The sequence below is a fragment of the Meles meles genome, chromosome 15 (assembly GCF_922984935.1).
Source record: "Meles meles chromosome 15, mMelMel3.1 paternal haplotype, whole genome shotgun sequence".
NCBI classification, from domain to species: Eukaryota; Metazoa; Chordata; class Mammalia; order Carnivora; family Mustelidae; genus Meles; species Meles meles.
Genome location: NC_060080.1, coordinates 35,697,207 through 35,714,332, shown reverse-complemented (window position 1 = coordinate 35,714,332; position 17,126 = coordinate 35,697,207). Strand labels below are relative to the sequence as shown.

Genomic DNA, 17,126 nt, shown 5'->3' with positions numbered 1-17,126 from the left:
CATGACTGTAAATGTTTAGGTGTGTTTCCAGAAGGACAAACAAGAAACTCAGCATCACCACTGGGAAGGGGGCTTCACATGGTGCGTGGAAGAATAAAGGGGAGGTAGGCGTCAGGAGAAGGAAGAATACAGAGCAACTTCTGACTTTTTACTATATTTCTGTGTTGAGTTTTTGTTTCTTTTTTTTTTTAACAATGACTGCATAGTTTCTCACTTAAAAATGCCCACCACGTGTTCAAGTTAAAAAAATTAAGTTGCCACTGGGTACACTGAGCATATAATATTTAGTATAACAATACACGTTAGGTATACGAAGAAAGAAGAGCAGTCCGGAGGGCAGCAGGACTCCATAAACCCCATAAGATGGGGGGTCAGTGACATCCCACCTTCCGAGGATCGTCATGGTAACAGAATTCTAAAGCAGCAATGCTGGATACCAGGTGTGGCTTTGAACCAGGAACAGCAGTTTGCGAGAGCAAGCGCCGAAGGGGCAGGGTGGGCATCCGTCTGCCCATCCTCCTCCTTCAGCCCCCCAGTCTTGGGGGGAGGTCCCATCCATCCCAACTGCAGGGGGGCAAAAGGGGCACAAGGCATGACGGGGCATGGTCCGTGGGGAGCCGGGGTGTGATGCCAGATGATCTGGCCCCAGGGGCCATGCACGAAACTTTGGCTTTGCTCCTACACCAGAGGTCACCTTCAGAACCGAGGAAAAGGCGGCCCTCCCAAGCTAGCTTCCTCTGCCACTCTGACGGGACACAGGACTCAGGCCTCACTGCACTCGGAGGCCTCAGGTCATGGACCCCTGCCTTCCAGTGGGTCCCGTGGGGGGAGGGGGCGGTACAGAGGAATGAGGAGTTACACACTGACAACTCGCTCAAAATGCGATTGTGAGGTACAGTAGCCAGATTCGTAGAGACGGAAAGAAAGAACAGTGCCTGCCGGGGCCTGGGGGAGGAGGGAACAGGCAGCGACGGTTGACGGGTTACAGTTCCATTGGGGATGACAAAAAGTTCTGGAGATCTGTTGCACAACAACATGAATATACTTAAAACGACGGAACTATACTTAGAATTGGTTACGATGGTAACTTCTTTGTTACGAGTATTTTCCACAATTAAAAGTTTCGTTAATAAAATGATTTTAATTTCCCAAAAGGAGTGTGTCACTGCATTAGGAGATCTCCAGCTGGGGAAAGTGACCTCAAAGAGCAACTTACTCAAAATCTTGCTATTACTGTAATTTAATGAAAGCTTTGAGAGCCTTCCCCAGAAAGAGAGGCAATTGTGACAGAATTTTATTTTCACATTCGTGTTTTTCTTCATTTTGAATAAACACTGCATTTAAGAGCTGCTATACTAGATATAGTCTTTTACCACATTTAAATATTCAGAAGTCATTCACATAACACTGTAGCATAGGATTTAATAGAATAGCAAAATATCATATAAAAATAAATGAAAAGCTTCCATATCCCCACCAAAAGGACTTCAGACACGTGCGTGCGTGTGTATGGTAAGTGCTCCTCATAATCTCTTCATAGGTCTTCCCCTCCTTACTGCTCTGACCAGACCCTGGAGCCACCCGAGGCGGGACACTCAGGGGCAGCCTCTCCAGCCGTTTCCACTGACCGCTCAGGCAGGCGCCGCCGACGCGCAGGCCGGTCACGGCACAGAGACAACTTGGGCTGGGAAAACCATCTCCAGATGAGACATTATGGCCGCTGAGCTTGGTTTCCGGGTGTGGACTCTTCCAGCCCAGAATCACGCACTGTTTTCAAAATTGGGAACCTTGGGATATATGTCACTGGGTGAAAAGTTCAGAATCTCATCCAAGGGAGGGCCTTCATCCTCCGGAGCAATTTCGGACTCGAACATCTGCTGTAGCAGGGCGTCCACGGTCCTGTACTCTAGGATGAAGGAGAAAGGCAGGCACGTGGGCTTGCACGTGCTGGGGTTGGGGGAGCAGAGCCCAGCCCGAGCAGAGCTAGGCTTTCTGGAAGGATGGCCCCTGAGCCAAAGACAATGCTCTAAGCATGGCTAGCCAAACAGTCTTTGAAAGAAAGGATGAGGAAGTCAGAAAAGAATCGCTCATCTCTGCTGGCCCAGACTCCATGGACATCCGCAGCCATGGAAGGTTCTAAAGACCAAGGAGCAGGTCTTCCCTAAAGGGCAGAGGAGGGTGACACCTGGCAGGGGTGTCCTGCTCCTGCCATTGTTCCTGCAATCTATGCTGTGATCCTCCTTCTGGGTTTAGTGCAGGCGCCCCGGCCAAAGCCCAAAGTGACAGTCGGGTTGCTCTGGGTTGGTTACTCCGCCAATATGGCAAATAAAGTAATTAAAGTTGGGAAGGGCTCCCGTGCCCTGAACATGTAGTGAGGCCCAGGGGATACCACGGGAGGCAAAAAGACAGGGCCCAGCACAAGGGCCCTGCACAAGTCTACAAGGAAGACCGACAGCGACCAAACTGTCACTCAATGACAAATGGCATGCAGCTGGCATGGCAGGTCAGATTTGCATTCTGGAAACAACTCACCGGCTGCAGTGAGGAGCATGGATTGGAAGAAGTTTTGCACTGGGTTAAAACTTACTTTTTGATGCAATTCTGAAGTACAATCCTTTTAAGGCCTTCCTTTTGTTGTCTCCATCATCCCCACTAAAGCCACTGTCCTTGGCGTCCACGTTATCAACAAGCTTCCCATCATGCATTTCTTCTCTTCAAGGAAGAACAGACACGAAACAGGGTCAGGTCCCTCAGCTGAGTCCCTCATGTGTCCTCCCAGCTATGGCCCCGTGTCCCCATCCAGTCACATCCAGGGCTCTCCTCTGGTCAGTGAGGGTCCCTGAGAACCGGCGCATAGGCCCACGCTGGATGCCACGGGGCACTGAGGGAATGAACGTGGCCTGTCCTCTTCCAAAAGTCTGTGAGCGACACCAAGGGGAACACACTACTTACTCTTGGATTCCCACTCCGAGCTCTTGAATCTTCCTCTCAATGGCAGTTTCGACTTCACTTTTTTCTAAGGAGTATGCCACAAAAAACGCCTCCAGGATGAATGCTATGAAAATACTGAGAAAGAGTGAGAGGTAGAGGGTGTGGGCTGTGGTCCGGGTGACATGAAATCCTGGTTCCAAGAGTGTCTGAGCCTAAGTAAGAAGGCAGCCCATTGCTGCCAAGACAATACAACGTGGAAGGGAGAAATGGCAGACACAACACTTCTCAAGGATTGGACCCAATTTTCATTCGTTTGGAAAAATCATTCTTCTTTTATAATGTATTTAAACAGTGAATATTAAAAAGAAAATATAGTTTCTTTCTAGAGGAAGCTTAAGCCAAATAATTGTTGAATTATTTCTCTGTGAATATCTCAAGTTTCTGCACAGCCTGGTGGGCTGAGCAGAGGGACAACTTAGGGATGTCTGTCTATGGAGACATCTCAAGATGGGCTGCTCAGCGACGCTTCCCCCCTACCCCCGACTCGGGCCAGGATAACAAAGATAAAAAGCTCACCTTGCCCTCCCTGGGGATCTGCTTGCTTTCCAGGTGAAACTAAAGTCTCTCCCTCCCTCCCCAAACACACAGGGGAGGACGGACGGGCCCAGCAGCTCTCTTATAAGATCAGTTTCCTTCTCTTGGGGTTCCCTCCTGCACTCCTCCTCCAGCTGGTACGCACCACACTGCTCAGTGGGGATCAAGGTTCGAAGGTTCAGGAAACTGACAGGAGAGGGGCAAAAATATCCCTGTCCCTGCTGGTCCCAGGGCTCCGGCAACCTCTGTAGATGCCACCCAGAGAGGCTCTTCTCTCTTACTCTTTCTACATCTCCCGTTTAGGTTGTGTGAGGACAAGCAGGCCTGTCGGAGCTACCCATGGATTTTCTTCCCCTCCCCTCCCTCAGCCAGGATTCTTGAGTCCTTCTGGAACCAAAGTCAGTATGGTGGTGGCTGGCCACCGTGGCCTGGCATGACAAGAAAGGCACGGGTGCTGGGCTGTCCCCACCAAAATGGCAGGCCCAGAGCTGTGAGAGGGGTATGACAACCAGAAAACCTCTCTGGAAGAGCAGTTCAGACTTCGAGGGGACCCAGGCTCAGGTCCCATGAGGAATGAAGGAGCTAGAATCAGAGATATAGGACTATTCTATAGTCCTATTTAAAATCTTTGCCTTTCCAGTGGTGGGATGTCACGGCAGCTCTCAAACAGTGACTGAGGCCTCTCCTGGAAGAGCGGCCAGGACAGAGCAGTTCCATCCTACCTGCAAGGTCAGGGAGGGACCAGAGTGGGACAACTGGGGAACCGACTGGGAGGCTCTGAGAAGCCAGCAGATGGTTGGATTTCTGCAGAGGGGGAACAGTATGCTCGAGGGGTGCGGTCTGGGTCGGGAAGGGGAGCATCACTGGTGGGGGTGCCAGGTTCCTTCTGACCCAAACAACTTAGGAGACTGGAAGATGTGTATTCTGGTACAGATGTGCACTGGCAGACAGTGATAAAGACAAGTGTGAAGGAAAGTCAGACTCCTCGCTTGCAGGCCCGCCCACAGCGCACACCAGGTGGCTGGAACAAGGGAGAGAGGAGGAGACGTGGACTTGCCAACCTGGCCGGAGTCAACTCACTTAACGATGAGAATGACGACCACAACGTGGAAGCTGATGAAGTACAGCTTGGCCGCCTGGTGAGTCACGAGGGCAAAGCCGCCTGCGAGGAGTACACAGCTAAGGAACCAAGCCTTCAGGGAGCTCGGCAGGGTGCCCTGGGTGCTCCCGGAAGTCCCTCCGGGCGCCTCTCCCTCCCACCCCAACCCAGCGAGCAGGCAGCCTCGGGGCGGGGGCGGGGATGCCTTCGTGGAAAGGATATTGTGCCACTGGTTAACCACCGTGAGCTCCATGAGCACGATGAACGAGGAAGCCAGGTCATTGAAGTTATTCTTGCAGTACCTGTCTCGGGCAAACGCTGAGTCTTTCAAGGCCGGGTTCCCACACACCAGAGCATCGGGGGTGGTGAAATTCGGGTCGAAGAACCGGACTTTGCCGTGGAATGCTTCCATCCCGATGATAGCAAACACGTAGTAGACCACCTGCAATGGGCAGCCCTGGTCAGCAGGGGGCGCACGGAGCTGCGGCGTCACAGCGCGGGGCCCGGAGGCTGCAGGAGAGACTGGAGGACTGCGGACAGACATGGGTCACCCGGGCAGAAAGGGGTGCTACTCTGATTCCGGGGTGGCTCCCCTCCCCAACCCAGGCCCGAGCGGTGTCAGGGTGGGGCAGGGTGGACGCCAAGGAACGTCGGACAGGGCCAGCGGGACCACACCGCGACCCCTCCCGTGGGCTTAGAGAGTCAAAAACGAAGCTGCTGGGCAAGTTAGTGGCTTAAATATTCAATAAACAATGGTTGGTCCTCTAGGAAAACAATAATAAAGTTGTATCTTTACCCTGTTTTTTTATAGGGAAATAAATTCCAAAAGTACCATAGGGTCGAATGTGAAAAACAAAAAATGAAGAAACTGGAAAAAAAAAATTTTTGAGTAGGAAAAGATCCCACTAAGCATGATTATAAAAGAATAAAAGATTATAAATAATCTATAAAATAAAAGATTATAAATAGGACTATAGAATTTATTTAATTTTTTATACAGCCCCCAAAATACACAACAAAAATCCTCTACATGGGGGGGGGAAAACCTTCAAAAAACAACAAAAAAAACCCACAAGAGACAGAGAAGGAAAAGTAATTCCACTATAAACTACTTATCAACAGCCTATTTCCTTAATTGGCAAAACACTCTTGCAAATTGCATTTATTTTTTTTTTAAGATTTTATTTATTTATTTGACAGAGAGAGATCACAAGTAGGCAGAGAGGCAGGCAGAGAGAGTGAGAGGGAAGCAGGCTCCCTGCCGAGCAGAGAGCCCGATGTGGGACTCGATCCCAGGACCCTGAGATCGTGACCTGAGCCGAAGGCAGCGGCTTAAACCACTGAGCCACCCAGGCGCCCCTGCAAATTGTATTTAAAAACGAACAGAAGAATGGACCAAGGATATGAACATGCAGATTACCAAAAAATAAGGGAAAGTGCCCAAAAGAGCACGGAGAAGGCACTCTGCCTCGTGAACCATGACAGAAGCACACATCGGAGCAACACAGTGCCATTCTGTCCCCTGTCAGACTGGAGGACAGGACAGTGATTCGCAAACCCAAGCTGTGAGGAGGGCAGAGGAACAGGCTGGGGCACACTGTCATTGGGGAAACACTGGGAGCATGCCTTCGGAAGGCCACGTGCCACCATCCACCCAAGGTCTGAACACATTTCCCCTTCGACCTAGCAGCGCCGTGCCTGGGGATGCACCCAGTGGGAACAGAAGCGCTAAGATACAGGTCCAAGAACGGCCCTGCCATGCCCCTTGTTCTGGTGAAAAGGTGGGAGCACCCGGTGGTCTGTCCATCGAGGGGTTGGTCGGATGTGTTCTGGAATCTTCCCTCCATGGAACACTTTTTTTTTTTTTTTAAGATTTTATTTATTTATTTGTCAGAGAGAGAGAGAGCACAAGCAGGGGGAGCAGCAAGCAGAAGGAGAGGCGGAAGCAGGCTCCCCCCTGAGCAAGAAGTCCGACGCAGGACCTGAGCGGAAGGCAGACCCTTAACCGACTGAGCCAGCCAGGTGTCCCCTGGGACATCTTTAATCACAGCAGAGCTGACATGATACATGTGTCCTCCAGGACATATGACAAAGATATCAGGTAGAGGAAAGCCAAGCAACATTTTGTGTGGATTCTTCCATCTGACTAAAGAATAAACCAGACACATATAGACACATCTGGGAAGTGCTTGTCGTATACATAGAGATATTCAGAAAGAGTAACAAGAATCTTTTAATAATGGTTGTCTCTGGGAAAGACTCATGTGGGGGATGGAAACAGGACACCTGAAGTCAGCCTTTCATTGTTTGGTAGAATAGGACTTCTTACCATGATAACAGAAAAGCAAAGCAAGGACCCTGCGTCGGTGTTACTGAAGTCAGATACCGGTGTTATCTGAGCGTCCTCATTCACGGCGTGGGACCCCTCCTGAGCGGGAACCCCCAGCCCGCTCACAGTCCTGGGTGGCTGTGTTCTCACTGCTGCAGGCAGCCTTTAGCCACAAGCTGAACAAAGGAGGATCTGAGGCCAGGATGGGGAGCGGACAGTCATGAGCCAGAAGGGGCCTACACCCCTGAGAAGCACCTGCTGGCCAGGCAGACCCACCTGGACCATGGGTGACAAAGAGACCACGACTGAGTGAGCCCACTGAAGTCCTGGTGTCTATCGCCGTAGCCGTGAACCTTAGCTGGCATACACCCGGTGTTTCCAGACACTGAGTATTTCTAAACAGGCCCATAAGACAGCAGGGAGTCTCATTTACTTCATCTCCCTTTCTTTTCCTCACTTCAAAGAAGGCTTCCCGAGAGCTGCCGAGAATGAACGTCTCACCACTTGTTCATGCAAAACAGCCACAAGCGCGAGCCACTTACCAAGATGAGTCCACCAAACGTCAGTATCGTGGGACCAATGTTAATTAAGGTGGTCACAATAAGCCGGAACCTAGGATGAAACAAAGTTTCTAGCACAATACGGCAGAAGGGAAGCCATGAGGGAAAACTGAGTGCTCCTTTCCATCTTTGCAGGCTTCCCCCCAACCACCACCACCCCAAGAGTGCCGCGTCCTGCACACAAGGAGCTCTCGGAGCTTCTCATGGGGTGTGTTGATAGATCGGAGGCAGGAGTGGTTTCTGGCTGGCTGCGGGGTGGGAACCCCGTGAGGGCACGTCGCCCGTCTTTACCTCTGAATGCTGACAATGACCCGTAGGAGCCGGAGGATCCTCAGAATCAAGACAATATCCAGGACCTGCTGACTGTTGTATTTGCTGGCTAGAAAGAAAAACCACAGCCATATGACGTTCTGTTTTGTGAGTGCCTCGGGCCTGTCCCTTCTATTCCAGGAGCTCTGAGGTCTGGGTTCAGGGGAGCGATGCGGCTTCACCTGAAGAGCCCGATGGGGGCTCCAAGATGTGAGGAAGCAGGTGCCGAGTGAATGGCTCATGCCGCCCTGGCTGTCCCTCACAGCCCCGAGCTAGAGAGTCATGAGTCGGCGTAGACTTCAGACCGGCCTTAAAAAATGACTGTGGATCAGGTTCTACAGAACACATTTCTACAAGCCCTTCCTTCCCCAGTATCCCTTTCCTAGAGTCTTGTTAGGAAGCTGCACTATTGTGCTATTGAGTCCCCATCGGGCTCCTTGCTTGGCGGGGAGCCTGCTTATCCCTCCGCCCCGCCTCCTGCTTGTGCCTGAGCACTCTCTCTCTCTCTGTCAGATAAATAGAAATAAAATCTTGGGTGGGGGTGGGGGGGTGAAGAACTGCCCTATGTCTATACAACGCCCTCTGCTGTCTGCAGGAAGGACTGCGTGCGTGATGGTGACAGGCTGTATGGGTGCCGCTAGGGCAGGCCGACTCAAGAGGACAGTGGACCATGGACTATGCAGAGTTCCCGCTTCGGCTGGACCCCGGGGGGCGAGGGAGACGGGCAGGGGGTCAAAGGCATGGAGGTTAAGCCATGAGACAGAGGGCAGTTTTGGAGAGGAGCAGACCAGGTGGGTATCTGGTGTGATACATGCATACAAATGTGCTCTCTAATACACAGTTAAACACAAAGCCACCAGCCCTCTCCAGAGCATGGAACGCTCCTACTAACCCTCTTGTGTCTCCACTACCCCCTCCCAAACCCCTCACTGGTGCGCGACAGAAGTTCAACAAAGACACCACATTGAATGCATGGTCCCAGGAGATGGCAAGGCCGAGAGCCTGGCACTGACCTGATTGAATGGTGGTGTTGGCCACAGTGGCCACCAGGGCTGCAACGATGATCAGCGTGTCAAACCTAACAGTGCAGAAGCAAAGTTGGTGAAGGCTCGAGGGAAAAGACTGTCAAGTTCAAGATACAACCCAGCCCGAGAAAACCTGGAATCCAGTATCTCATGCAAAGCAATGAACCGGCCATGAAACTGATTTCTGTAACTTTTAGAACAGTGGACACAAGGAAAGAAACGCTACATCTGAATGATCCAATGAACCCCCCAGGGGGATCTGTAGCAATCACCCAATGCTTACCACTTTGTCTTCCAAAGTAACTAGATCCTTGCAAGGAGACTTTGGCACAGTTTCAGAATATACAGTATAGTCTTTCTTCATATTAATTTTACTAAGTGCTTTGTAACTTTTTAATTAAAAGGAGTAACATCCATCACAGCATTACTTTTCTTTCTGATAACAGTGCCAAAGTACTGACAAGACTGGCTAGTTCCCCTCTGGCCACACGCACATCCTAGAGAGCTTCCTGGCACCAAGAGCAATGACGACAGAGATCTAACTCTAGTAAGACAGGCGTGTGTGTGCCTTGTGTCTCTGCATCCTGCAATTCCTAACATGCAGTGGCATTTGAGATGGTCTGCAGCACGGGGGCGATGGTTCCAGACCAGGAGGTCCCTCGCCTGGAGAAGAATGAGGCCCCAGGGGACACATCCCATGTGGGAAAGAGCTTGTTAACAATCTCATTGTCCAGGCAGACACACGCCACATTTTTTGATAAAAAGACTAGGGAGTGGGCCAAGGGAGCTATGGAAGGGCCTCCTTGGGTATGATGCTCTAAGATCCTTCCCAAACCCAGGATGCCACGATCTGTAATTCTGATTTTAACAAGAGTTCATTCAAACTGACCTCATAAAATAACAGCTTCGTCTGTCCCAGATGTTCCCACACCCCCAAGCTTGCATGATAAGATGCCCCAAAACTAGGCAGCTGGAGCTTGGGAAAACTACAACGAGATCCCCCAAACGGGAAACCCCCACTCTCTGCCCACACCCTCTGCCCCCACCCCCTCCCCAGGACACACGTGCTCACCAGTTCCAGAACTGTTTCTTGCCAAAATAGGCTCTCGGCTCGTATGTGTACAGTTTCAGAAGAATTTCAATAATATAGAGAGAAAGGAAAAGCCACTCTGCGTAGGAAATGAAGGGGTTTTTCTCATCCAGGGCGATGAAAATGGCATTTATTAGAATGATGATATCATAAACCCAGACGAAAATCCTGCCGTGAGGGGAAAAAGAAGAGACTCTATCATCCCATGTTTCAGTGAAGGGAGCACGTTCAGAGGCTTTTACGGGCTACTTTGATCCCAACAATGTGATGACTATGAGAGACTCCCCAAACCCCATCCCAACACACACACACACATGCACACTCGTGACTCAAGTTAGTAAAGGTTCCAGCACGGCCAGGGTCCTGAAATTCACCTGCCTCCCCCTGATGCTGGTGCAGTCCTTCAGCCAAGGAGAAAATGAAGACTCAGTGACCAGGGTGGGAGTGGGGAATAGACTGAATTTTCCCAGGTCCCCCCCGGGGGCATGATACCTGGATCAGACAAAAGCTTAGGCAGAAATGGGGCTAGGAGAAGGTTTAGGGCTTAGGAAGGGATCATGACACCTCTTCCACTTGTCCCCAGAAAATTAACATCCTTCATTAAGAAAGCTTCTGAAAACCTCTTCACCCCTAATGCACACAAGCCTTCCAGGGGACTGACATGTCCATCTTCCTCACCGAGTCCGGGGTGGAATGGGTGAAAACGATCAGAGATGGGCTCTGTCCCAACTTTGCCATCACAGAGCAGGTTGCTCTGCTCATGTAACTGTCCTCTGTGCTCCAGAAAACGCCGGGCAAACCCTGGGCATGGCCCCGGGAAGACAGGAGGGGCTCCTACCCCACTGCTCTCCATGAGGCTGTAGGCTGGGACCCTGGATGCCGCATGTGGACACACAAACATCCAGCACATGAAACCCATCACAAATTCAAGGCTGGGATGAATGGGAAGAAACCTCTACATAAAGGGTTTTGGTAACTGTCAAACACGGGCAGCCCCTACGGTGTGCCCACACCACAGGATGAGTCACCTTCCGGGGTTTCTGAACCATTCTCTTCCGCGAAACACTGAGCCAATAATGGGGGGCTGTGCCACTAATGAGCCACTAATGACAGGGGCACTCCTGGCCATGCATACGAAACCTAAGATCTCCAACCAGAATGAACAATTCTTTCTGGAGTCTACTTACTTGAGACTAAGACAATTAATTGACCTTCTTCATGACCATTCTGCTATCTCAAATTCATGAGTTTTTACCACTGATTTTACAAAATCAGAGTGTCGTACGTGAAAGCAACTTCCTAAGGACTTGGGTGGGGCTGGAACCTTCTAATTTTGGAGAGAACTCAGCTTCTCGGGCTCAGAGAGCACATCCAGTCTGTGGCCCTTGAGCATCTTGGGAAACAGGGCAGAAGGAAACATAATCAAGAAGCCTGTCCTTTTGGTTAAGGTCACACAAAGCATGTCCAGAACCCTTTACAGGCCTCCCTAAGAAACCAAAAACCCTTGCAGCAAGCAAGGGGCTGACTTACAGCTTCAGTAATGAAATCAGTCCAGACAGCATTGGCAAACTCCTCTATTTTTAAAGCAACTTGAGAAAAACCGCTCCCATCTCACTTGCCTGTGCCGAACCATCCTCTGGACCAGGAGGCTTGCGGACGACTGGTAAACCCGTGGCATCCATTCTTCCAGCGGGTGTCTCTTGATGTTCATGGTGACCACCTGAATGTTGAGGAGGTCAGCCAAGCGTAGAAAGTTCATTTTGTCTGCAATGTAAAAAAAAAAAAAAAAAAAATTGATCCCAAGTACATGGCCACTGTGACACTAAGGTTCAAAGAGTCAGCACACTCTTGTTTCTGCATTTCCCAGGTGAAGATCTGAAGCTTCAAAGTGTGAACAACCAAGGTCAAGGAGCCAGCAAATGGCAGAGCCCCCACCTGTCCTCATTCAGACCTGAGCCAACCCAAGGCCGCCAACCATGGCATGTGATTTTGCTAGTTCACAGATGCCGCTCCCTCACCCCTGCCTTCCACCCACCTTCCGCCTCACATGCGCCACCCCTGCTTTCAGTGTCTGCCTGACTTAACTTTCCAGCCGCAACTCTACCAAGCCTCCAAGGTAGGCATAATCCACACCCTTCCTCAAGCCCCTATCTTCTTCTCTGCACCCCCCTCCTTCCCTGCCCCTTCCCAGAGATTCACTCAGACCTACAGCTTCCACAGCAGTTGGCCCAGCAGCTAGGCCAAAGTTCGCAGAGCACTTTCTTGACAAGCCTGGCCCTAACAAGCTAGTGTTCTGCAGACCCTCCCACCACCCAAGGTCCCTACCCCATGCACCTCTCCCCAACCAGACAGGTCAGATGCTGACCACGAGTCAACCCTGCTTGTGCACAGACCTCCTGCTCCGTACAAGTGAATGAATTTCACCTCAATGGATAAAATAGGAATGTTTAAAGGACATGGCTATTTCCCACAAAGTCCTTCTTACAACGTTTTTCCAAGTTTTCTTTGAAAACTAAGTTGAAGTTTAGAAATAAAGTTACGTTTGGAAAATTTAAAGAAATCGCCGATGCAGAGCAGATCTAGCCGGAACAACCGGCAAAGGTTAGAGTGGGCATTTTTTACACCCTGCAGGGCTTCTCATTCCGAGGGCCTGGCGGATATCCACGGCTCCATTTCCAGTTTTCAGGAGCAAACAACAATGAATGATGGCTCTACCACAGCACAGGTTATGCGAGAAAGATGCCATCAACAGATGCCCAGGCAAAAAACAAGCCTCAGGCCTGGCAGAAGTGTGGCTTCCTCCGAGGGAGGAGCCTGAATCAGACAGAGCATTGAGTGATGTCACACATTCATGTTGCTATCTTCCCTACTGGTGGTAACGGTCCTAAGAACATTCTGGAAAAACATGAGGCTTCTCACTTCTGGAGGAGTTACCATGTCAACCGGGCCCCACGTTCCCTTTGCCATGGCTGTTCTTGGTCAGTGTGAAAACATTCTACAGCACAGTGGGTTTGGGCCGTGCCTCATTCTCAAGTTCCTCTGCTACCTTTTGTCACTGACCAACCTCCTTAGGTACCTCTTACAGGCCTCACCCTGTGCCAGGTCACCGCCCACATTCAGAGAAGAACCTCTGCAGATGGGCAGAGGTGGTGGTGGTGTCTGGTACCCAGATTTTCATCGGCACTCTCTAGAAAGTTCTGTGGTGGCCTCAAAGAACCCCTCCTTCCTCTTGCTCATAGAATTCATGCAGGGATACATCCAAATGAGTAGGGGTTCCAGGAAACTTGGATGGGTTTGGTACGATCCGTATTTATCCCGCACAGCTGAATGGCATCGTTTAAGAGCTACCCCGCTTACAGCCCAGAACATGGAAGAAGCTGTCAAGACAAAGTAAAGCAATTCATCCTCCCACTTGGGAAATGACTGTCAAAAGTTGGACTGAGCTCATTAACAAAGAAGTTCATATGAGTATGTCCTGGGGACCATGTGTATCTTTTCTGGATGAGGAGACACCCAAGGATATGGGCTCCCCACACCGGACAGACAGAGACAAAGATTACTAAAAGCCCCATCCCTAGGTTTGGAACATCTCAGCTTTTACTACCAATCCTGGAATTCACTTTACAGAAGGAACTGCAAAGAAAGCTCATAAGACCCTAAAGATTCATGAGCATCTTCAGAGTCCTAATGATCTAGAAGCAGCAGAGGTACTAAACCATCAAAGGAGAATTCTCAAAAACAGAGGGGCTGAAATCTGGGAACGCCTGGTCTAGAGTGACCAGCCACACTACCCTGGTTTTTGGGCTGGGACATCCAAGGGGACCCAAGTCCTGACCGTCTCCTCTAAGTACTAGAGCAGTGGTCCTCAAAGAGTGGTCCCTGGGCCACTGCTGGGCCTGTCCTTGTGTTCCCCACCCTCCATGGGATAAATGCTGAATACAGAAACTTACAGAACAATGGCCAGGATCGTGTCCACTGACTCTAATAATGAAAAAATGGGACTTGGATTTTACACTTTTTCATTTCATTTTCCCGAGGACTGATTTTTGCTGTACTTCACCAAAGTGTCACCAAAATGACTGGTGGGACATTCAGCACCTTCACAACACACAGCTTAGGAAGCACTATGCTCAGGGGTTGCCCAGGGCACCAGGTGCCCTTCCCCATCATCCGCACAACTCTAATCCGGACACGCTGAATGGCACAGGGAACCCCTGCCTATCCCTAACGGGGGACACCAAGGCAACCATTCAGGCTCTAAGAAGCCTGGCTCCTGACTCAACCTTCAGAGCCACGGCAGGGAGTGGGGTGGGCAAGGAGACTTGCTGGGGGCTCACGGGAAGGCGCATGTCAGATCCTGCTCACTCAACAGGAGAAAGGCCCTCTCCCATCCTGGATCTCAAACTCTCACTGGAAGACCTGAGCTCCGCCCATTTATCAGTGTCTTACTGTATATCTCTCTCTGTTCTCTCTCTTCGAGTAAGTTCTAGAGACTCATTGTCATCTCCTTCTCCCGCCTGCACGGAGTCCTCCTAAGGCCCACAGCTCTGCGGGACTTGTTTGAAGGTCCTTGTCTCAGGTAAATTTACATCTGGTCAGAGGTATCCCTTCCCTTTTGGTATGTTTCCATCTAGACTCTTCTGGAAACGGATGACGTGAGGGTGTTCTAGAGTTTAGGATATATTTCAGTCACCTCACATCTTGTCACCACAATTTCCCGTTACGTGACTACCAGAATCTGGGGCGGTTTAGCCCAGTGACAAAAAGCACAGGCCTTGGAGTCAGACGGCCTTGACCGCTTTGCAGCTGCGCAGCCATGGGCAAACTCCCTAACCGTTTCCAGTCTCACTTTCCATACCGACAAATATCCCCACCTCAGTGATCGCGTACACGCCACGTGCAGAAAACAGTCAGGACAGCGGCTCACGTCTGACACGCTTAGAACAGATGTGAAGGGCTATTCGTAGTAATGACCAGCCACGAGTGCCTGAACTTTAGGTTACTTTCAACTTTTTGCTTTTGAAGACTGAATGTGACATAGATGCGGTCCCTAAAGCAGGGTCAGCAGTGGAATGACCAGAACAGGGTAAGGGCTTTAAGGTCTCTTTACACGTTGAAACTCGCATGGGGACGGCCCTGTCAGAACACAGCATGAGGCCCCGAATCCCACTGGACTGTTCCCACCAGAGGTGCCTACCTATATTTTTATTTGCAAATTTTAGAAAATTTAAAAAAAAAAACACCCAGTAGTGCTGTTTTACGAATTGCTTTTGGGAGCCACCCACTTTGGAAAGCACGGCGAAGAGGAATGTCGGAGGCCAAGCCTTCTTACCCACGTAGCCCTTCTGTCCCTCATCGGAGATCCTCAAAAGGAGCTCTAGGTGGGGACCGCTGATGTGTGGCATCACGGTCCTGGCCAGCCGCCTCCACCGGGCCTCCATCACCACAAACTCTGTGCCCACCTTGACCTTTAGAATGTTGAAAGCCTCCATCATTTTGTGACGTTTCAGGTATGCCAGCTTGCGAATCTCGTTCTTTAAAAAACAAAATTGTGGTCTTTAAAAGAAAAAATCAAGAAAGTCTTGTTCCTTTCCCCTAAACGTGTCAAGATAATTGACGAGCCAAAGAGAAGGGACCGATGGGTCTATTATTAGGCAAGGCCTGTAATCCCTCCCCAGCCACAGGTCCACGAAGCTAACCCGTCCGCATAAAAGAAACTCATCTTACCAAGTCTAGGGGAGGGAGCGCGTGAAGGATAATCTGTGTGGTGAGAAACAGAACAGCAGGAGGCAGACTGGTCCCAACTCCACTCTGCCCAGGAGGAAGGGAGATTCCAGAAAGGAAGGAAATCGTGTGTGCTGCTGAGACACGGGGAGACCCCGAAAAGGGAGAAGACAGAGCTACCATTAAGTCAATCAAGAAAGAGAAGGGGAGGAGGAGAAAAGTCAGGGAAGTGAAACTTGGCTAGAAGTGATCCGGAAGGAAGAGGTCGAGAGCAGGAAGGACAGCTGGGCCTGCCTGGAGCTGCCATCTGGCCTTGGTGCAAGGAATCTTCCAGGGACCGTAGGCTGGACAAGCCTCCTCGGGTTATAGTCACCTGAAGGCCATCCTGCTGTTCCCTGTAACCCCGTTACCCAATAACATCATCACTTCATTGATTACATTGCTAGGCTGTAAATTTTTAAGGGGTGTGGGCTGTGTCTTAATTGTCTTTGACTTCTCAACACTTGGACTGGTGCTGGGTGCTAAAGCACACTTAAGATGTTTGCTGACTGATCCCTGTTGTAGAGGATGACCCAAAGAAACACTGGGGAGCTACAGCAACAGTTCTGTCCAGCAGTGACAAAGGGGAGGCACGGCAGGCTCTTTAGGACAGCCTCTTTCCACCCAGAGGGAGGAAGTTGGAGTAGGAGGGTCTCTGAGGCCTGGCCTCTGGGGCAGGGCCAGCTCAAGTGCCCCCAGTACAGAGACTCCACAGGACAGGGACAGGCCAGACACTTTCCAGGCCATTTGGGCCAAATCTCAGACTCAGCCTCACCACCTGCTTCTCCTTAGCCACAAACCTTGAAGTTCTCCCTTTCTTTTTTTTTTTTTTTCCGATTTTATTTATTTTTTTCAGCGTAACAGTATTCATTATTTTTGCACAACACCCAGTGCTCCATGCAAAACGTGCCCTCCCCATTACCCACCACCTGTTCCCCCCACCTCCCACCCTTGACCCTTCAAAACCCTCAGGTTGCCCCAACCTCCCACCCCTGACCCTTCAAAACCCTCAGGTTGTTTTTCAGAGTCCATAGTCTCTTATGGTTCGCCTCCCCTCCCCAATGTCCATAGCCCCCTCCCCCTCTCCCAATCCCACCTCCCCCCAGCAACCCCCAGTTTGTTTTGTGGGATTAAGAGTCATTTATGGTTTGTCTCCCTCCCAATCCCATCTTGTTTCATTTATTCTTCCCTGACTTTCTTCTTGTTCCCTGGTGGCCCCATCCCTATGCAATGAAAATTTCAGAACAAAACCAAAACGATCAAGAACTAGAAGACAATGTCTTCCCTTAAGGAAAGCCTCTCTGTGCAGCTAGTTTTACAAGACGAGAAAACAGAGATGTGTGCGGTGGGGGTGGGTTGGGGGGAGGTGACGCAACCGAGGCGTCCCAGTGGGTTCTAGGCTGGGCATAAAGCAGCCTCCACCCCG

At 50.5% G+C, this 17,126-nt stretch overlaps 1 protein-coding gene across 2 annotated transcripts in view; it reads right to left on the bottom strand.

Moving 5' to 3' along the window:
* Positions 1-1,277: 1,277 nt before the first annotated feature.
* The window catches only part of LOC123925450 (two pore calcium channel protein 1-like), a 33,305-nt gene continuing 17,456 nt past the window's right edge, over positions 1,278-17,126 (bottom strand). Inside the window, exons 9-19 of one of the 2 annotated variants that reach the window (XM_045978636.1) lie at positions 15,270-15,471; positions 11,557-11,701; positions 9,920-10,105; positions 8,836-8,900; positions 7,805-7,892; positions 7,496-7,565; positions 4,847-5,066; positions 4,606-4,696; positions 2,953-3,066; positions 2,584-2,712; positions 1,278-1,906 (exon numbers count right to left, since the gene is read on the bottom strand). In XM_045978636.1, coding sequence (XP_045834592.1) covers positions 1,843-1,906; positions 2,584-2,712; positions 2,953-3,066; positions 4,606-4,696; positions 4,847-5,066; positions 7,496-7,565; positions 7,805-7,892; positions 8,836-8,900; positions 9,920-10,105; positions 11,557-11,701; positions 15,270-15,471 — 1,374 coding nt within the window. In that variant the 3' untranslated portion in view covers positions 1,278-1,842. The remainder of the gene's footprint in view (positions 1,907-2,583; positions 2,713-2,952; positions 3,067-4,605; positions 4,697-4,846; positions 5,067-7,495; positions 7,566-7,804; positions 7,893-8,835; positions 8,901-9,919; positions 10,106-11,556; positions 11,702-15,269; positions 15,472-17,126) is intronic. The other variant, XM_045978635.1, reaches the window with a different exon arrangement.